This window comes from Corvus hawaiiensis, chromosome Z (assembly GCF_020740725.1).
Source record: "Corvus hawaiiensis isolate bCorHaw1 chromosome Z, bCorHaw1.pri.cur, whole genome shotgun sequence".
Classification (NCBI taxonomy): Eukaryota; Metazoa; Chordata; class Aves; order Passeriformes; family Corvidae; genus Corvus; species Corvus hawaiiensis.
This window is the reverse complement of record NC_063255.1, coordinates 23,591,800-23,613,925: the sequence shown is the minus strand read 5'-3', so window position 1 is coordinate 23,613,925 and position 22,126 is coordinate 23,591,800. Positions and strand designations below refer to the sequence as shown.

Here is a 22,126-nt window from a genome sequence, read left to right as displayed (position 1 = left end):
ATAGGTATCTTTGCTAGAGCAGCTCACAGCCTGCAGATATGACTTCTTTCACGGCTCTCAGCTGGGGTACCACTGCTCCTCCCTTACATCAGCGATTTTGTTCTGTTTGTTTGTACTCTTTGTTCAGTACCAGGTGAGTTTAAATTCCACAATCTCTAAGGAAACCAAGGATGTTTATTCCCGTTGAAGGTGCGGGAGCCAGCACCTCACACTTGCCTCACTTCTCATCCATTGGTGCTATTTAGTGTCTCTTCCCTCCTCCTACTCCTTTATATCTTCTCCTTGCCCTCTTTTCTCCTGCCTAATCACAAATTTCCCTCCCCACACACAGGATTCTTTCAGTGAGTGGGATCACTTCTCCATCATTTTCCTTTGCAGGATCTGCATTTAATATATAAGTGGAGAAAAGAGGGGAGGAGAGTAAATGTCATCCTCTTCCCTGAGCCCAAGGTTTTTGTCCGCATTTTCATCAGTCTAGAAAAAACTTCACTCTTACATCAGGTGGGCCTGGAGGGATTCTGGACCAATTTTACAACCGCTATTTTTATTCCTGGAACAGATGAAGAAATATAAGTGTTACCTTATATTCAAGTAAATGTGGTACTCTCAAACTAAGACTAGATTTAATTTTGAAAGCAACTGTATGACATAATTCCCTGAGATGCCTTATGGTCCAATATTTCTAAACTCTGTCCTGTTGCCAGTGAATGCTAATTTTCCAGCACCCACTTCCAACATTTCATTGTCTTGCCACCAGAAATGTATTGCACATCTCCTACACAGCTCTGTAGCAGTACACCCCTACTGGAATTTTTAAAAGATACTGATCCCTGACTAATGCTTTTATTTCTTACTTAGGTTTATCAGTGGCTGTTATTTCCTCCAATGCTTTTTCTGACCATACAGAAAGCACAGTTTATGCCACTAGACTGATTATGTCAACTTGTCATTTCTGTTTTATTACACCAAGCTTACCTAGAGATATCACTCAGCTTTGGTTTTGCAGTTTCAGCTGAAGATTATAAAAATATTGTAAAATAAACAGTGTGTTTTTTACATGTGAGTGCTAAGAGAGTATGTATGAGAAGGAGGGAGGAGTGGGGGGAAGGCATTTTAAGATTTAGTTTACTTCTCATTATCCTGCTCTGATTTTTTCAGTTAATATCCTTAAGTTGAGTCTATTTTGCCCACGATGGTATTTGGTGAGTGACTTCTCCCAGTTCTTATCTCAACTTATGAACCTTTGTTATATTTTCTCTCCCCTGTCCAGATGAGAAATGGAGTGGTAAAATGGCTTTGGTGGGTGCTTGGCATCCAGACAGGGTCAGCCCACTACAGATACTTGCTTGCACATTTGTAGCCTTTTTTTTTTCAGCTATCTAGGAAATAATTGCCAATGAAAATTGTAGATATAAAGATCTACTTTATCTGAACATCCTGCTCACCTGTTTTAATGTTTATGCATTCTAGAAGTACATTGACTATTACACAAACAGTACTGACAAAACTGCTACCAGCAGTTTGAGAAAGAAAAACTGCATGATGATGCTTATTTTAACATTATTCTCATGGTGCATCCTTTTACTTATGCTATTTTGATTTCAATCTTCCAAACTTTATTGAATGTACTAAAAACTTCATTTGCAAGTGTGCCCTCTCCTGAAACAGGTCCTCCCGAACATTATATGAACCTCTGTGATGGACAGAGGACTTTTCTGAGCAGTTTCCACACCTTTCCAGTTACCATACTCAAGCTGCTAGCTTGCTGGCAGGTGTCTCAATTTCAATTTTCTAATGTTCAACGTCTGTGCATTCCTTGCATATCATTTGAGAATAGCCAATTAAAAGAAGACATAACCGCACATAAACCCGCCCCTTTATCTGGCAGATGCAGGAATTCTGAATTGGGTGAGAGAATATTCAGATTTGTAGCCTAATGCAAGCTTTGCAGAGGCTTGATACTGCTCACCAAGTTGTTGGGAAGGAAACTGGAGGGGAAGGAGAAAGAGCTATGTCCTGTGAAGTAAAATATGAACTGCTGGAGGGAAGAAGATACATTTGCAAATCGCAAATGTTTTATTTTCACACCTTGTTGAAGAGTGTACCACTATGCTGGTTAAATTGAAGAATACTGAAGTTACTGTTTTCAGTTTACCTCTTGTAGATTAATTCTGTTTTCTAAGATTTAGTTCTTCATGTGATGATACTTTGAAATGTGATGGCTGTACTGTGAAATTCTAACTCAGAAGATGTGCATTTTAATTCCTTGGCCAGTAAGTTAGCCATAGTATTATTTCCTAGACACAACTCATACAGTTACTTTAATATAAGAGTGCCAGATAGAGTCAGCCACAGCTAATATCTGATTTCTGATGTTTGCTGAGTAGCCAGTGCCATTAATATGTATTGTAAGTAGCACTCAATATAATTAGAATTCACATAAAAAAAGGACACCTATATAGAGTTGGATAAAGGGGAAGTAATTAAAACCATAGTATTCTACCTGCCTAAAGGTGTAGTGTTAAGGCTTCCATGGCAACCTTAACTCTGTATTTCCTGCCTTTAGTGATTTCAAAAGCTCAGCTTCACCTCTTCCTTTAATACAGTATTTCACACTGAATACTTTCACGAATAGAATGGTTATTCTGAAACCTGATGTTTCTAGAACTCCTAATACTAACCCAGTTTGCACAGCAACAATTATAAATTATTCAGAAAAACTGTACTAATACACAAAGCCTGAACTTGCCTCAAGCTGGTGTAATGTATTATGGATATGTGGTAGCCTCTTCATAGATAAGGTGCTGGCAGCTTCTCTTTGGATCTCTGTTTCATTTCCTCTCTGACACTGGCTGAAGAAGTATCTGGCCTGAAAAACACCATATTAAAACTGAAGACGAGAAGGAACATGCCTCCAAAAATAAATTGGGAAAAATTATTTTATTTGAATTACGACTCATGAAAAAACATTTGCAAGTGCGCCTTGCAAAAAATGGTGGTTGTGAATATAAGCAGCACTGTGGATTACTGTTCAAAATTGTTCCAGTTTGGAACTTCTAACTTTTGCTTAGACTTCTGTAACTTATTTCAGGAAGTTTGTATGGGCACAGATACATGTGTCCATCTCTTGGCTACCTGCATTTTAACATGAGCGTCAACTTTTATGGCTTACTAGTAACATAAATGCTATCAACTTGAGAGAGGCACCTGGTTTTCAGAGCCAAAGTACATAGGACCAAATCTTTATAGCATGCTTTTCTTAAATGGTTATTAAAAACTGTATCTTCAGTTATTCCTATTGTAAGTCTTCATTTAAAAGTTTTGAAGAAAACATATATATACATACTGCAAAGTTTAAGGTAATCTTTGGCCTTTTTAACAAAAATGTTCTGATTTCTTGAGCGAAACTCCTAAACACTAGTACATTTTATTTCAAAGTTTTTACGGTACAGGAAAATGCTATTCATTCATCAATGTCTATAAGTATCTGAGTGGCCAAGACAATGGAGCCAGGCTTTTCTCAGTTGTGCCAAGCAATAGAACAAGAGGCATACACAGGAAATTCCACCTGAACACGAGGAAGACCTTTACTGTGTGGGTGACTGAGCACTGGAACAGATTGACCAGAGAGGGTGTAGACTCTCTCTCACTGGAGACATTCAAGCACCATCTGGACACAGTCCTGTGAAATGTGCTCTGGGATGACCCTGCTGGAGCAGGGAGGATGGACCACAGGACCCATTGTGGTCCCTCCCAGCCTAACCCGTTCTGTGATCTGCCAAATGTATTTGAAATTTGGCAGATTTTAGAATAGCTTTTGTGTAAGAAGACATGTAATACTCAGAATATTAATATCATTAACAATCTGCTCCATGGGGGTAAGATTAGGATTAAGGAATTTCTTAGTTGATAGGTACACTCTTTGAAAACAAAGCCACTATATAAAGGGGTTTTTTTCATAAAATACTGTCATAATTTACATCCAAGTGACAAAATTTAGTTATTAAACATGAACAAGCTCATGAATCAAATAAAACTGAGCATTCAGATGCATTTTCCACAAACAAGTAAGTGACCGAAACTGGAGATAAAAACCTGAAAGACAGTAAAGAAATATAATACAAGAGAATTTATGTTAGCCACGAACAGATAGCTCTTGCACCCTACTCAGACTCTGGCAGTGCACACAGGAGATGTTAGGAAAGCAGAGCACAGGTAGGAAGTCATATTTTATTTACTAATTCACAGCAGGACCTTCCCAATTTGTTCAAGTCTCAGTATGCTCATTGAGAAGTCATAAATTCTAAGTGCATGCTTAAATGTATCAATTTTAAATCAAATATAAAATAGAGATAATACTGACTTTATTAAATGTTTAATTCAGGAGAGAAAAAAAATTGTATCTGTCTGCCCGGCTGTTTGGGGATGTTACTATATGCGTGAAGATAAGTTGATGGGTACGTATTGCCTCCAGATCCTAACCCGAAATCAATTTCTTTCAACTACTTATAAAAACTGGGCAACAGTGGATTATCTACTAGACCTTTGTAGCAACAAGAAAATTCCTATTTAAATCTTAACCCTCAGAAACTGACATGTCAGGCATGTCCTTCAAAAGCTTAACTGACTAGTTTAGGGCACAAATGAATATCCTTCTAAGGGTACAATGGGTTAACACAAAACTAAGTGGAAAAAACCCCAGTTTTGTAGAATTGTGCAGAATAAATGGCATTATCCACTGTTTTCAATCAAAATTCATGACCCTGTGTATTAATTTTAAGACATGGCTTTCTTCACATGAGAGAAAAAAGATTAAAGTCTAGGAAAACTTAGACCTTCCTTTAAAACACTTGCATTTAAAGGAGTGTAATTATAAAATTTACAGAAACAAAGCACTGAAGTAATAGAATTACTACCAATTACTCATTAATCTAACCAGAGCAGACCATTAACTGTATATCCTAACAACTTAACTCTTATCAAATGCATATAGTACATTTTCAACAGTAATCTAAACGGTGCACTACAAAATACTTATCTGAAAAAGATACAGGGATAATTCATATGTATACATCCCAAATAAAGATAACTGTAAATACGTATTTTGCTGTAAATCATTATTATAGCTTTATTAAATCTGTATTTTATCTGGATTTTACAATTTAAAGCTGGAATTCATAGATTTAACATACATGTTTGCAGAGTTCTCTCACTTTTTCATTTTGATATTAATTATGCCTATGATATTAATTACATTTAATAAATTATGTAGTGTATATTATGGGATATCTATATGCATATAAAATAGCATACTGTATGTAATAAATATATCAACCGATCTCTCACTTAAAAAGCACTGAAGAAAGCATATAAAGGCATACATGAGTATCACTGAATGTGGCTGAAAGTTGAACATCAGAACTAGAATGCTGCACAGTGGGGAAAAAATACTGCATTTGTGTAATTAATTATTAATTTTTCATTCAGCATTTACTTGCTAAAGTTTTGAATCTTGCTTTTAATGCCTTTGTGCCTTTTTCATACTGTTTTCTAATGTACATCAACTTATGTTCTTTGTATTATTATTAAAATCTTGTACTGTTTTCCTGGGGAAAGCTGCTTTTTCTCTGGTACACAAAATTTGGTTTAGAACTAAGTCTCTGATTTGGCTTCAATTCCAGAATATCCTGAGTTCTAAATGAAATGCAAAGCATTTCATATGGATATCATGACTAAAAAGCTTCAGTCTTCACAGTGGATCCTGCACTGTTTTAATCCCTGTTATAGTGCCATTCATTTCATTGTAGTTACGTTTTTAAATTTTAATGTATGGGCATATATTTTTATTTAAAAGATGTAGTCTCAGTATCAAATATGAAAAAGGGGTACTTAGAATGAAGCTTTGTATCGACATAAGTTTCATTATTTCAGAACTGGTCCCGGAGACTAAAAACATTATAAATGATCATATATTATGGTGATTTTGAAACTTAAAAAATGTTTCAAATACTTGAAATATTCTCCCAGTAGGGAAAGGGTATACATACACACATTTTTCATCACTCTTAATGCATGCAGTAGTATAGGTGCTCTTTAATAAGGCTGTTTGCTATGGTAAAGCACACTCTAACCATGCACCTGTTCAAGTTCCCATAGATGATGTCAGGTACCAAGAGGCAAAGAAGAGAGTCTGTAGACTTTTTGAAGATTAAGCAAAGATTTCCATAGATGAATTGGGTTTTATTCTTCATTTTTTCCTCCTTGAACTACTGACAATTGAGATGCTTTGATCAAACTTTCCATCATTATTTACCTTCAGAGACTAACTAGCTGGAGCACTTCAGCTCCAAAAGTTTCAGGAAATGGCAAAAAGCACCGAATAGGGAGTTTAATGCTGCATAATGGTTTTAATTCTATGCGAGAGATTGCAGATGGCTCATCAGAGTTCTCTTTGTCAATTACTTCTGGAAACCACTCTCATATTATGGGGGAGCTGGGTTTTTTAGGATCAGAACTAAGTATAATTTGTAGTTTATAGAGGCTTTAGACTCTGCTTCTATTATAGATCACAATTTTCCTTCATTGATCATTCAGTTTCATTGCAGTTGTTCAAATAAATTATTTTTAGAAATAGTACCATTTTTATTCTAATGCAAGCATCTTTTGAGGCAGAAACACAAGACTAGTCCTAATGCCTTTCTGTTTGGGGGAATCTGTTGGAATCACTAGTGCAAGTTCTCAAATTATTTGTTGTATGTTGTTCAGTTGAGTATCTCTTGACCAGCAGTCTGATTCCCAGCTAAAACCAGGAGTAAGGCTTTGTATGTCTTTTCTAACAGAAGAGTATCTGTAAACTGTCTGAGATCACTGTCAGGGTCAGGAAGAAAGACAGCACATATTGAAAAAATAGAACAACTCTCAGCACATCAAAGCACAGAGATTTGTCTCAGAAGGCTGTTGGCAATTTGTAAAATGTCAGGTTATTTCAGGTGCCTCACTGAAATGTGTAACTATGTTGACAAGCGAATGGAGGTAAGACATGGGAAAAAATCCTTCAGAGTGAACAGTCTGTGCCAAAAAAAAAAAAAAAAGGTTATTTAGTATCTAGATTGATGCAAACACAAAATCAGCGTGCCTTGTGCCAAGGAGCAGAGGAAAGGGAGACCAGGAAAAAACCACAGCAATGCAAGTTACTTCAATCAGTAAAGATCAGTAAAGGCATTCCTAAATATTTTTTTCTTTCTTTTCTTTCTTTTTTTTTTTCATTTCTGCTGTATAAAAAGATGTTGATTTTTAATACTCTGCTATAAACACTGCCTGCTGCCAAGTATATTGATTGTATTAGGTTAGATTTATTGTAGGCCCCATGGCAAATATGAGAAACCTAGAAGCATGACATGCTTTTGTTTAATGGATAGATTATGGCGAGAAGAGTGGTCAAATGGTCTGGAGGACAACATCTGAATGGGGCATACAGGGAACTGCAGCTGTAAGGAGTTGTATCGCTGACTTCTAACAGTTATGACACAAAGTTTCTACTTTGAGCAGAAGTAGAAAGTTAAGTCTTGATTCCAAATGAATAGCCCAGAAAGATTGTCATGGTTTAATCCCATCTGGCAACCAAGCACCACACAGCCACTTCCTCACTTCCCCACTAGCAGGATCTGTGATAAAATCAGAAGGGTAGAAGATAAAAAACATGGGTTGAGATACAGACAGTTTAATAGAGAAAGCAAAAGCTGTGCATGCAAGCAAAGCAAAATAAGGAATTTATTCACTGCTTCCCATCGACAGGCATGTGTTCAGCCATCCCCAAGAGAGCTGGATTCCACCACAAGTCACGGTTACTTAGGAAGGCAAACAGTATAATTACAAATGCCCTCCTCTTCTTCCTTCTTCCTCCCAGTTTATATACTGGGTATGATGTCACATGGTCTGGAATATCCCCTTAGCCAGTTTGGGTCACTGTCTGGCTGTGTCTCATCTCAGCCTCCCAAGCAGTCCCAGTCCCCTCCCCAGAATAAAAAGTTCTTAAGGGGAATTTCTTTGTGGCTAAACTTTGCTTTGCATATTCATTCCCAGTATGCCATTAGGATTTGTCTCTCATAAATGTAATGCTAACCATAGCCACAAACTGACCCTTATATGAAGATCCCATATCATAGCCAAGATGATAAAGTCCTTTCACAACCCAAACTTTCCCTTGTCAGTCCATTTGCAGTCCCACTTCACTAGGCCTCTGTATTTTGTCTCCTTCTTATCTATTAAGTCTCTCTGTGAGTAGCCAGAGCCTTAAACCATAACAACTCCAGCTGTGGCTGCTCTCAGCTGAGAAAGCCCTCAAGTCAGAGTTTTGAAGTTGAGCAAGCCTTCAACTTACCCCTTTCCTCTCAAATGTGGGAGTTTCAACAGTGTGTGTGTATGCACAAACTCACTGTTTCAGTACCTGCTCATACCAAGAGCTCACTTATGGTAAGTGTTCTCCCCGAGAAGGAGTCACATTAAAGAGGACATTGAGGTGCTGGAGTGTGTCCAGTGATGGGCAACAAAGCCAGTTGAAAGGACTAGCAAATGTGTCATATGAGGAGCAGCTGGGGGAGCTCGGTGTGTTTAGTCTCAAGAAGAGGAGGCTCAAGGGGGACATTTTCGCTCTTAGAGCTCCCTGAGAGGAAGGTGCCAGGTGGGGAGCTGGTCTCTCCTACGGTGCCCCGGACTACTCGAAATGGCCTTAAGCTGAGACAGGGAAGATTCAGGTTACATATCAAAAATTTTTTCCGCATTATTAGTGTGGTCAAGCATTGGAATAGATTGCCTAAAGAGGTAATTGAATCACCTTGAGATGTTCTTCAGGTGTTTGGATCTGGTGCTGAGTGATAGTTTAGTAGTTTAGGGGTTAGAGTGGTAGTTCTGGATGGATGGTTGATGGACTGCATGATCTTAACATCTTTTCCAACACTGATGATTCTATGACTCTACGATTTTGCTTCTGTCATCCTTCAGGGACCAAGCATGTCAATCTGTTTGTGACCTCCGATTAACCCTAGCATCCCTACAATCCATGTTGGCCAAATCCTAATTCATTTAGCCAAATACAATACTTCGGACACACTTCTGCACAGTAGCTCAATTACAGTCGGCCAGTAATTATAGAAAGCAAACCAGCCGCACTATCATGTCTCTTTCGGCGCCCGCCAGGACCAGGGGTCGGCGGAGCGCTGTGCCTGTCACGGCCGGCTCTCACTCGCCCCTCACGGAGGCCGCGCGAGCGCCCGCCCAGCGTCCGGAGCCGCCCCGCGCATGCGTCCCGCCGCACCGCTAGGGGGCGTGAGCCTGGAAGGCGGCCGCTAAGTGGCGCAGGAGCGGGTGGAGGGAGCGCTTCCTGCGGCGGTCCGGCCGCTTCCTGCCGCTTCCTGTCGCATCCCGGCCGCTTCCTGCGGCGTCTCTGCATCCGGGGGACGGAGACGGTGCTCAGCTGCAGGAACTGGTCTCCGTTGCCCACTCCGCACGGTGCTTCCCGCAGGCCCGTCCCGCCTGCCTCCTCTCAGGCCCTGCGTGAGTGTCTTGTGGGGGTCCCGCGTGGACGTGACAGGGAGCAGCGTCAGGGGGTTGGGCTCTGGCCCCAGGGGTGGCGGTGGCCCCGGACGCCTCTCCTGGCACTGGGGCTGGGGGCTGGCGGGCCTCCGTGCGCGCGGGCTTACCTGCACGGTTCACTTGTGTGACTCTGTGGGAAGCACACGCTTGTTTGGAAACAGTGCCCACTGTTTCCAAAGGACACTTTGTCCCCCACTGGGGACAAAGGTACCTGAACTGTAAGTTACGAAACTGCTTAAGAGAGCCTGGCAATTCCTGGCGACGTAAACAGTGCTGAAAGTCGCTGTAAAGGTCGTTGTCACTATTGTGAGCCAGCTGTGTTATTGCATTGTTTCGGGTTGGGAAAGGTAACTCCTCCATTCTTCTCTTCCTGGTGTTTACAGCTTCCAAGGCTAAACCGAACTTGTGTTTCTTCTGCGCCTAGCTCTTGAATTCTCATTCATCGTTCTGTTACCAGCTAATTGTATCCATAAACTGCTTATGTGTACGGTATGCTATGGAGAGTGCCTGGTCTCCTCAGAGGGGGCGGATAAGGCATGTTAACAGTTGTTCTGTCTACTAGAAAAGGAAAAGTTTGGACAGCACATAAATGCTCATTCAGACTAAATGTCAAGTAACTTTCTTTTTATGCAACTCGGTGTCTTTTCTTTGGCAGAACTGAAAGTGAAGATCCATTAATGCATAATGCTTCCCCTCACCCACCCCACCAAACGGGAAAAAAAAAAAGGGAAGAACTGTAATAGCTTTTTCATGGAGCTAGTGCAGCAATGTCCATGTATTTACTATTCACTACTGTGGGTTGTCATCACAGGAAATAAAGAGCGAAGCCAAACCCAACCACATAAACTCCTCATTATTCATTTTCCTATGCTCTGTGCTAATGCTGCCTGCAGTGATAGAGCTATCTGGCCAGTTGCCCGGAATCAATTTTTGATTTAACAGATAGTAAACCAACATTTTTCTATAACAGAATCTATTCAGTTAAATAATACTATATGGGTATGATATTCTTAAAGCATGCTTAGATTAGTTGCAAGTGGTGTCATCATTTGGCTGCTTTTTTACATGTCATGTCATGAAAAAATACTAACTTCATGAGATAACGTGTAGTTCATTATTAGCTGCATCTTCATGCTCTTATGAGGTAGTCAGGAATTTCTTTCCATATATTGTGAACCTCATTATGGAATATTTGAACTATGAAACAAATTCCACTGTTACATGGTACTTTTCCCTGAGATTAAAACTTTTATATCTTGTGACATTTAATTTTTCTAAAATTAAATGTAAAATTGTGGGGACTAAATAAAAATTCACTTTTAAACATAAATAAAGTAAGCAGTAATTATAAGACTTCAGAGTATACAGTATTTTTATTTAGTGTCTTGTACTGAAAGGCAATAAAAGCTACCCTGTGATCACCATGCTCTTAAGCAATTCCTGGAAGTATATTCTAGATTACTTAAATTTTTAAACCAAGATCTTAAAAGGTAACCTATAAAGTATTTCTTTTTACCTGATTTCAATTTCTTTCTTTCTTTCTTTCTTTTTTTTTTTTTTTTTTACTGTAGATAAAAGAATACATGTTCACTTCAAGTAGAAAGGAGCATGTTCCCAAATTCTTCCAACTTGGGTCGTCCACCATTCCCTCCAAAATACCAACAACAGAGTACTTTTTTCACTAAACTTCCTCTAAATATACCTCCTAGTCTTCTTTCTCACCAGCAAATTATCGTTCCTCCGATTCATTTTCGCACTGCAGTGTAAGTACAGTAAGATTTGATAGCAGGGGTTGGGTCTGAAAGAAATATTTCTGTTTATGGAGGATGGTTTTCACTGTTTTTAACATTGAACTGCATTGAATGTCACAAAACATGAAGATGTCAAACGTATAAAAAAGAGCTGTGGCATTTCTCTTACGGACCTGCAAATCTTAATGCTCGCCTGCATTGGGCATAATGCATGAGATGCCATTGCACTGATTAGAGCTGTTAATCCAGAGTTCATTTTTAAAGCTCTTCAACTGTATTTGTTTATTGGGGAGCGCAGAGAGGAGATGAGAAGGGGAACAAAAGTTTATTCTTGGGTCTATATTTCAAGACACCATTGTGTTCTTTAGGCTTTTGAATTTAACATCTTTAAGTTAATTTTTTTGATAACCCCTTCTTACACATATGCTGTCAAGAATGACCATTTTCTGTTTTTAATGAAATACATATTATAAACTGAAATATGTCTTCATTTTGAATAGAAAGATGTATTCTAAGAAAAAAAAATGACAGGACTTGTAGAGTTTAATATTCAGTTAACAAAAACTACCAACTCATAAAAAGCATCTTGGTTATCTTATGAATAATAGTTATGGACTGTAGTCTTTCTAGAGCCCTTTTGAGTGGGAACATTGAAGCTACTCCAGCTGTTACTCCGGTAGTTACACTGCAACCAGTGACTTACAGAAGTGTCAGTCCAGTGTCTACATCAGATGCCCTGACGTCATTTCAAGGAAGAAAGTAAGTTATTTGTATATATCTGACTACTACTGGTTATAATGTACCCATTGTGAAGCTCGTCTGTTATCAATTTCTTATGCAATTTGAGTTGTGTTAGAAATTGTGATACTGAATACTTTTTTGTTTTTGATGGAAACAGGCCATGTATTGGCTCTTTAAAGCATTATACCTGTTTTTGATAATCTTTGTACTCATAAGTGACTTCCTGTACCTAGTTTTCCTCCTCCAACAGCTGTAGCCTTGCAGAAGTGATTTAAGTGATTTATTGTAATACTGCAATGGATTGCAGTCCGTGTCGGATTGACTTTAAGAAGGTTTGTGTCGATGAATGTTTTTTTCCTGTTAATTTGTCAAGTTAAAAGTAGAGTGCACCCTCAAGGTTTTATGGGAATTGTCATGTTTTCCTGATGACATGAGGTGTTTTTCCTTGTTTTCTTAATTATGTGAGTATTATTTTTCAAATACAAAGCCTTAAATTCAAGCATGTATAAATTCTCTTTTTTAAAGACGATTTTATGGAAACCTAATTTTTGTTGTTTTTTAAAAAAAATTAACTTGAATTTACATTACTACCTTTGATATTTTAGTTACCACAGAAAGGGAAATTTTACATAAATGTAGGGTTTAATTTTCCTTTAATGCTTTAGAAAAAAAACCCTGTTCTCTTTATCAGTTCAGATATACTAGTTGGTAAGTGTTTCTATAGTTCTGGGAATCAGCTGATTGGAAGGAGGTTCTATGTAGTCTGTCTTCAGTACTATCTCCTGTATGTTATTTCTGTACCAAATCTAACATGAAAAAATAAGTACAACCAAATATATGCTATTAAGTTACAGTTGAGTATGTAATTATTCCATGAACTAAGGAAATTCCTGGTTTCATACTGCATGCATCTTTTCCTCTTGAGAAGCTGTGCTGTGTTGGGAGATTTGCAGTCAATTTAACCAAACTTGTCATTTGGGTTTCAGTTGGTTAGTGCAGATGCTTGCCTTAAAGAATTGCATCAATCCAGTTCTAGGCTAGCTTCATTTCTGCAATTTTATGTTCTCTTTTCCCATTCCAGGTTTGTTTCACATAGTACCTAGGACAGGCATGACTGTTCTGTAGCACACTTGGGCTTAGTGAAGTAGTTACATCATTAAGTTTTAGTATTTAAACTTTGTAGAAGTGGTCTTTTAATCATAAGTTGGAGCTTGTAAACTAGAGGAATTACACAGTGTCTCTCTCTAGGAGACAAAGTCAACAAAGCATTCCAGATGATGCCAAACGGCAGCGGATTCATTCACATGATTCTGACACAACTGTAGTTAACCAAGCAGTGCCTTTACCAGAAGAACGTAGACGCTCCTTCCCATCACCAGTTTCGATTCAGTCTCCGGTGTTGCATGCACATGGTTCACCAGCTTTAATTGGATGTGTCCCTCCTTTGCAAGATAATTTGTTTCCAGACCCTGCAGGAACCAGGCTCCCTGTTGCCAAGGATGAGGTAATTGCTTTCTGTGCCTGTGCTTTACTTCTGGCTTCTGAGTAGGCAGAAGCCAGAGGTGCTGTGGGAGACGACAAAAATTTCTACAAGGATTTGTAACAGTGTCATGGGATATCTATTGCTAAGCTGCCATTAGAAGGAGTATCAGTAAGTGTAGCAGCCACTGTGGTTCTATATCACCTCCTTGTCTGTGCTTGGGTTTGAAGTATTTTTGTGGGGACAGGGGAAGTCAGGGTATTGTTTCCTTGTGTTGTTTGATTTCCATCCTGATGTCAGGCTCTACTAAGTAAAAACTGGAGAAATAGTCCATTTCTCACATGAAATGAGGTGGGGAGAATCCTGACTGAAAAAACCCCACCATAGTAATATGAGAGAAGCTCATTCTGAATAAATGCAGTATTTGGCCTCTAAAGATGTTCTCTACCTTATTTCAAGAAAGCATAAAAGTTGCTGTCATAGCTGTTCTGGAATATAGAAGAGAATGGAATGTAGTTTAGAACTGTTTCTTGTTCTGCACGAACATGACAGAAGGGTTTGGGTTTTTTTAATATAAATATGCCTGTTTGTTATAGAATGTAACAGTGTTGTGAAAGGAGAACAGTTAATACCTCCTTCCAACAAAGAGCGGACTTCTTCTTTTAACAGTTTTTGTGGGATGAAAAAGAAAGCTAATTTAAATCAGTTTTTATAATAAGCTTTTTTCCTCCTGTTACTGGCAGGCAAACTGTTGACATTAAAGTCAGCAGATGATGTCTCTGGTCTTTCCAGTTATTCCCTGAAAGGCTGCATGTACTGATGATGCAGAAATTATTTTCTGTGGTTTGACATTTTATAACAAATGGAACAAATTTAAATTTAAAAACTTAGCAGAAGTTTCTTCTAGGGAATTACTCATTGTGAATTTAAGTGTAGTAAAACTGTAGACAATGGAGTAGGCCATGTGAAATGGTGCTGAATTTTGCATAAAAAAATCCAACTTTCTCTGTTTCATGTAATTGCATCTCTGACCGGAAAGAACGTTCACTTTGCTATGTCTTTATTTTTTGTATGTGTGTGTCCAGTTAAGTCAACAGATTTTGGACTTGTTTCAAGTGTGTCGGCAACAGGCCTCTGATTTGGACAGAAAAGAGCTCTGCAGAACAGAACTCCAGAGAGAAATTCAGCTAATTTTTCCACGTACGTTTAGAATTCGATTACTTAGTATCAGTTTGAATGCTCTTCCAGTTCGCGATTCTTCCTTCCTCTCAAACTGTAATATGTCACATTTTCAGTTACTCTTCTGTTACAGAGAGCAGACTTTTTTTGGTTGGATCCTCACTGAATGGATTTGGCACTCGTACTAGTGACGGTGATTTGTGCCTGGTGGTTAAAGAAGAACCAGTAAGTAATTTAAAACATACATAGTTAAACATAGGTTTTATGTGTGGGCTATTAAAAGGCTGGATCCTGAAATGATAAAAAAGTGCTCAAATCTTTTTGATTTAATAACACAGTTTTGCACTCATAATAGCTACAAACTATGGGCCCAGATATGAATTCAACCCTATAAACCTAACAAAACTTACTTTTTAAATCTTTACCTTCAATTCATAAGTGAAAAAATACAGCAAAAGGAAAGAGGAGGAAGAAAATTTTTTGGAGAACTCTTTTAAATGCAGAAACAACTTGTAATAAGTAAAGTTTCTTATATTGTTGTTTAGATTCATAGCTACCAGTTTTAGTGATCAGGCATAAAAATGTATTTAATATCTGGAATATTTTCAGTGAAAAAAAAATGTTATGAGTAGAAATGAAGTTAAAGGAAAAGGATATCTACAGGAAATTTAAATAGACCATAATCTTGAAAGAATTGCAGTGTCATTTAAAGGGCAAAAGAGGACATTTTTGTGTAAGTGGGACTAGGTTTTCATCTAGGTCTATACATCTTTTAAATGTATATGTAGGCTGTAGAATGTGTTAGTGTACATGTTCATGTCTTATTCTGAGAACTAATTTCATTTTGAAAGGAAAGCATGCTTACTTTGAACATTTAAATGAGAGATATCAATTCTTTTCATTAATTTTAATACCACATTTCAGGTGAATCAGAAGACTGAAGCGAGACGTATACTCAGCTTAGTCCAAAAACTCTTCAGTACTAAACTTTGTAAGTTACTGTCTAAAGTGAGGTGGTAAGATTATTGGCCATTCTGGAAGAAGTATTGATGCACAATTGCAACTAATATATGTAATTGCATCTTGTCTAGGTTCTAATCACAGTACTCTTTGAAGAAAAGCTATAAATATTTAGTGATGTTACTCAATGCTGATCAATGGTAATCAGAAAAACAGTTTTTCTTGAAAACTAGTGGACTTCAATAACGTGTAATATTTCAGATGACTTTTGAATTGTGGAACACAATGAGAAAGGAGTAGATTTCTGTTTGGGAAACCTCTGTTAGCGAACTCTTGCTAATATCTTATATTGCAGTGTCTTCCTGTGAAAAATACTCTTAAAAATTTGTAAAATAAGATGTCACTCACAGTAGACTGTATAGAATTGATTTTTTTCTTTTGAGAAGTAATTAACTTAGGTGCCTAATGAAGAAAGTAATAAATGTTGACAGTACTAGTACACACACACATAAAACATGTAAATTCACAGTTTTTATAGGTTGTTGTTTAGACTCCCTTCAGATTAAGAATTCACATGGGCAGTTCTTGACTTAAATGTGAAAACCTTCTACTTCAAAGAGGCTTTTGTATCATCCTTTGAATTATAAAATACCCTGACATTTACTGATATCAATGACTTTATCACCCTTCTTCCCAGACCTGTGATAGAATCTTTGATGCTACTCCTTATAGTGATGTTCTGAACGGTCCTGCAGTGCTAAAAGGAACAAACTGTAAATTTAAATGCAGACTTCAAAATTTCTTCATTGGCAAGCATGCATGCACAGATTTTAACAGCTCACTTGGAAGAAAGACTTGATAGATCTATTGCTGAATAGGCATCTGATATTTAATGCTTATTATACTGTATATTGACATTTGCATAAGTCTGAAAATTAATCTGGGTTTGTCTGTGGTGCAGCTCTCTCCAGTGCTTTCTGGTAGCACAGTGATAAAATAGGTGTGTTTTCAGGGATCAGAAAGGGAGCTTCTAAATAAGCAATCTTTTTCAAGAGCTTTTGTTCTTGAGCGTTAGACAAAATCAAGTCAGAAAGGTATGATGGTCATGTGCAAGTGATCCCCAAAGGTATTTGTGCCTTTGCCTGTTTTTTTATGCTTTCGTAATTCTCTGTTACCTTTCAAGTGCATTTGGTCAGCTTGATTTAATCAAAATGTCCTGTGGAAGGTAAGGCAGGACAAAGCACTGCTGAGATTACCACTCCTGTCAGGCGCTCTTAGTTGTGGTGTGTAGACCTTCTCTTCAGAATCTTGAAGATTCTGTGGCATTAATTCCTATACCTAGCAGTCTGTCCTGTGTCTGTGTATGGATGTTTTGTGAATACAACTAACAGGCAAAAATTGTTTGAAAATGTTTGGAACAAAAAGGCTTTGGCACATGGGTCTTTCCATTTAGATTTAGCTAATTTACAAGCTGTAGCTCAACTCTGCCAAGGTTTAGTACTTCTGAAACAAGAGATGTCCTGGTTTCAGCTGAGATAGTTAATTTTCTTAGTAGCTGGTACAGTACTGTAATTTGGATTTAATATGAAAAGAACGTTGGTAACACACTGAAGTTTCAGTTGTTGCTCAGTAGTGCTTACTATAAATCAAGGACAGCCTGTCTACCTAAAATGTATGAATCTGCTTCTGATAATTATTTTCAAGTTTTATGCTGCCCTGTTAGCATTTATGATGCTATCCTATAATTTTAAGGTAATACCTCTTTGACAATATTAGTTAAGTATTTCTTTCTTCTGTAGAAGAGAGACTGCAGCATGTTCTCAACAAGTGTGTGAGCAGTCAAAAAACTTACTGTTGCTTCACATGAGAGAACAGAAATAAACATAGTTTGGGCCAAGCATGAAAGCTAGCAAAGTGTGTGCCAAGATGTAAAAGAAACAACAGGAGGGAAAAAATATAAGATGCTGTTTGAAATTAAGTTCTTGCTCTGGTTTTATGAAAGAGTTAAAAGACAAAAAGAAATAAGGAGGATGTTTGTGGCATAGGTAAAGTTTTAGAGCTGTTTTACCTTTTTCCAGATCAGTTCAGAAACTTGGGAGTTTTTTCTGTCTGTGCCTCTCCTAACATCTCCCTCTTTGTTCTTGCACTCTGCAGTTTTGCTGTGCATTCCAGTATAAGGACAGTAAGCGTGTGATTCTGTGCTTATTTCACCTTAATTTTATGATTGATAAATGAAGAAGCATTCCAAGTGCAAATTAGATCACTCTCTTTCACCATTTGTTTTGTCTTCAGAACTTTAAGTGCTATCTCTTTTGTCCTTGTTATAGAGTTGAATGTGATTTCTAGATTAGTAGGTTTGGGAGGTGGATTCAAAATTTGTATAGCTTATTTCAGTTTCAGATTTGTAAATGGTAACAAGTGTGAGCAAGAAATTTTAGTCCATCACATTCTAAATCTTTTAGCAGAGCCTTTTCTGTGTTGTCATTCTGCATCTAGAATACCAGCTGAAGTGAAAATGTGTTCTCTTCTGAATAGTCTAATCACAGAGAAAAGTGGGAGAAAGCTTCAGGTATTTTATTCACTGTTTTTGTGGGGCGTGTTAGTCTTAAAGGTATGTATTGTGTTTCTCCTAGAGAAGAGAGATGTAGGGATAGCAAATACATGATCCGTATCAAAGGATAGCTGATCATGTGTAACTTCTTGGCTTATTTGTTCAGATACCTGTAGATGTATTTTTTTAGAAGATTGGCTGACATTCCCATATATGCTGAAGTCAATGTCTTTAGAAATGTGAAGCATTAATTTGGGGTGATAACTGAAGAGGTTACATCTAAACCGCTGAGAGTAAATGTCAGACTGATTCCTCACTTCAGATTCATCTGTGTGGGATTCGTTTGAAAAACACCTTGGTAGTGTTAGGTTGACAGGTATTTACTGTCTACATAAATAACAAAGAGGTGCAGTAGAGTTGAGACTAGGGTATCAGAGTGGAATCTGCCTAATAGTGGTCTAGTGGGAAATGTGTAACAGCTGGGACAAGCAAAGGAATTTGAACTCAACTGAATGACTTTGAAGGACTGTGCAGGTTGTTGAGTGAATTCCAAAAAATCAGCAATTATTTCATCCTGTGGTGGGTTGTACCTTTCTAGATTCTTCATGAATGTGGATTCAAACTCCTGTGTTGCCCAGTTTCTCCTTCTGTAGTATAACCCAATCAATGAGAGCAGGCTACGTGCCCAGGATGCCAAAGATCTTTTTGGCATATACCATGTTTGGGATTAATATTCTGTACAATTTCTTAATCTTTCATTCTGTAAAAGAAGAGAGAGAATTAAGCTGTTCAGTCTGAAATTCTGAATGAATAAGTTACATATGAACCAGTGCTTAGTCTTCTTTGAAGCCATTGTATTCTTCTTTTCTAAGCTGTAGTGGTGTCCATGACCTTTTCATAGACATGCCCAAAAGTGGGGAGCAGCTGTATAGATTTCTTTTCATATATTTTGATGTAGCCCTCTGGTCGTAGCTTTCACGATCACATAGTCAGTTTACTAAGGCACTTACTCAACCTGTATGTATTTCAGAATTCCACATCCTGTATTTGTGACTATTTCTTCCCAGTATGTATGTATAAGCTACAATATAGATTCTGCTAACAGCCTCATTGGTCTGAGCCAAGAAACAGGATACCAGCAGGAAGTCACTGCCTTCTAACTTCCTCTTTGCTCTTCTAACTTCCTCCTTGCTTTTTACCACCCTGTGAAACAGATTGGGTTTATGTTTTGGGCTGTATCTTTTTTTCTTAGCCAACTAATTTGACACAAGCATCCATCAAGTGTAGGGAGGCATTTGCAGACAAGGATGTGTTTGGAAGTGGATTGTCGCTAGAATGAGTTCAGTTAATTTCTGAAGAGCATTGGTAAGGGTCATAGTGAGGAAAGTTGAATTGCTATGGCATACAGAAAGACATCCACTGTTGTCTACCATGTGCTAGTGTATTGGGAATCTTTGTCATAAATTTGGTAGTGAAAGGAAAGTAGTCAGAGAAGCAAACTCTCACTTTAAAAATGTTCTGGGGATGCTGGAGGAGAGATGCCTGGATGTGTCTGAAGGTTCAGCTAGAGGCAATGCTTGTGTAAAGTTTGCAGTCAGTGAACATGAATTGAAGTTACTTATTTAAGATTCTCCCATTAACATCAGTAAATTAGTAAGATTTTCTTTTATTCTGAGTGCCAGTCTGTGTGTTGCTTAGGCTTGTACAGTGCATTAAAATCCAGATAAAAGATTGCCTCCGGTCAAATCTGTCTGGACGTGCATGTCCATAAAACAGTTTCAGAAAGTCTCAAAAAAAAAAAAAGAAAAAAAAGAGAAGTTTGTTTTAATTGAGTATTTCCCAGCAGTGTTCCACAAAATCTGAATTTGTCATCCAAAAGCAATGGAGATGATGCTGTTTAATCAAGGTGGCTATTCAGCTGATAGAAGTACCTTGTTGCTTTCTCTGGGGGGAAAGAAAAAATGAGAGTTTTTTCAAGGTTATTTTTAGTCTGTATTACTTGTACTGTGCATGCTTATTTATGCTAATCTGAGGTTAATTTGTAGAAACAATGGGAAAATGTATGATGTTGGATATGGACAAATACAACTGGTCCTAGATTTGGCAACACAAGTAATTACTAAAATCATGCTTTTTGCCCAAATTCATGTCATGTAACCTACAGGCTATACTTGTTTTTCTTTTCCGTTACTTTCTTGGGCACAGTATTCATTCAGGATTACGGGAAACTGCTGAATATACGCTGAGGTATTATGAAGTATAGGGAAATCACAACAATATGGCTGATGCAACAGTTTTGGGGAGCCAAGTGTGGAGGGTGCATTTGGTGGCTTTTTGTGAGTGGCTGAGCTTAGTATGTGTGAGTTTGGACGGTCTGGCATTGAGCCTATGTATGTATACTGTGTAGATAATCATCTGATAATCATAATCAATGTGGATTTATTGCATGTGCTATTACTATTAAAGAAAAGGCAGATAAAGGTTATCCCATCTTTGATAGAAAGCATTGTCCTGTTTTCAGTAGCATTTCCTGATACGTACTTTGTCATTCAAATGAACAGTTTTGCAAACAAGTTTTAAGCCTATCACTAGCCCATCCTGGTTGGATATGTTCTTGCTCCTTTATTGTTGTACCTTAATTATAACTATTCAGGATTTCTATTACAAGTACTGTTCCATGAAAGGACTGTAGTACTGCACTCCTTATGTTCAAATTTCTGGAATGTATTTCCCACAGAAAACTATGTGTTCTACTTTCTTCTCTAATGTTTAGTGTGGGGGGCATTTCACATGCTTTCCTAGGTTGTTTTTTTTTGCTACAGTTGCTAAAGTTTCTTGGTTTAGCACAACTCTGCTAAATATAATAAGCTGCTATTTGCTATAAATCAGTCGATAAGATTGTATTACAGGATATTTTACTAAGATCTGCATCTTGCATGAAACTTAATTGCACGTTTTTCTCCATTTCAGCAAGCTACATTGAGCGACCTCAGCTGATCAGAGCAAAAGTGCCAATAGTAAAATTCAGGGATAAAGTCAGGCAAGTATTCTCTTCAGCATAATCTTTTAGACTTTGACATGGGAAAGTGTTCTATAGATGTACTGCCCTTAGGAGTAATCCCAGTTATGTGTGTTTATTTGTGTGGTGCCGTAGTTGTATTGCAGATTTGTAGATCTAACATGCAGTGGCAGTCAGCTTATTGCGTTGATGGTCTGAAGCACCTCTTGTGGTTGAGATGCTTTTTTGATTCCTGTGATGTGAATTAGAAGCAGTACATCACGTATTTTTGTGGGCTTTTTGTACGTAGTGGACTCCAAGTTGACAAATGGTTTGACAGAAAACCAGTGGTAGGAAGAAAACTGTTGTGAAATAGAATTTTGCTTGCTGTGCAGACATAACTATTTAGCTATACAAACACTGAAACAGACTAGTTTGTGATTATGTTTCCTTGTATTCATTGTCTATTCATTATGAAGACATGAGAATAATTTAGAGGGATGTGCTAGGACAGAGAATGATGTATTTCGTATTGTGTATGATGAAAATACCTGACAGAGGGAAAAGTCTTGCAAAGGACTGAAATGTGTTGACAGTCTGAGTAATATTCATATCTTCCTCTGTTCATTGGCTTAGTTTTGTAAAACTGATATGTATTAGCTTCCTATAGTAATGTAGTTTCATTCTTCTTTGTAGATTGAACAACTTTAATGTAGCTGTCTTAACCTGTCTATATGGTTCTGAAATTTTACAGACCTGTATCTGTATTTTAAAAACAAATACGCCTACTTTTCTGGCCTCTCCCTATGAAAGCATATCACAACATGTTTTTATGACGATTTAACTTTATCATCGTAAGGTTCCAGCCCTGATAA

General features: G+C 37.7%; 1 protein-coding gene across 3 annotated transcripts in view; it reads left to right on the top strand.

Annotated features, from left to right (window-relative positions):
- The first annotated feature begins 9,370 nt into the window (after positions 1 to 9,370).
- The window catches only part of TENT2 (terminal nucleotidyltransferase 2), a 44,230-nt gene continuing 31,474 nt past the window's right edge, over positions 9,371 to 22,126 (top strand). The window contains exons 1-8 of one of the 3 annotated variants that reach the window (XM_048291223.1): positions 9,371 to 9,552; positions 11,163 to 11,354; positions 11,973 to 12,101; positions 13,332 to 13,587; positions 14,649 to 14,763; positions 14,876 to 14,967; positions 15,667 to 15,733; positions 21,224 to 21,293. In XM_048291223.1, the coding sequence (XP_048147180.1) occupies positions 11,200 to 11,354; positions 11,973 to 12,101; positions 13,332 to 13,587; positions 14,649 to 14,763; positions 14,876 to 14,967; positions 15,667 to 15,733; positions 21,224 to 21,293 (884 nt within the window). In that variant the 5' untranslated portion in view covers positions 9,371 to 9,552; positions 11,163 to 11,199. Of the gene's footprint in view, positions 9,553 to 11,162; positions 11,355 to 11,950; positions 12,102 to 13,331; positions 13,588 to 14,648; positions 14,764 to 14,875; positions 14,968 to 15,666; positions 15,734 to 21,223; positions 21,294 to 22,126 lie in introns of those variants that run through there. The other 2 variants (XM_048291221.1, XM_048291224.1) reach the window with 2 other exon arrangements.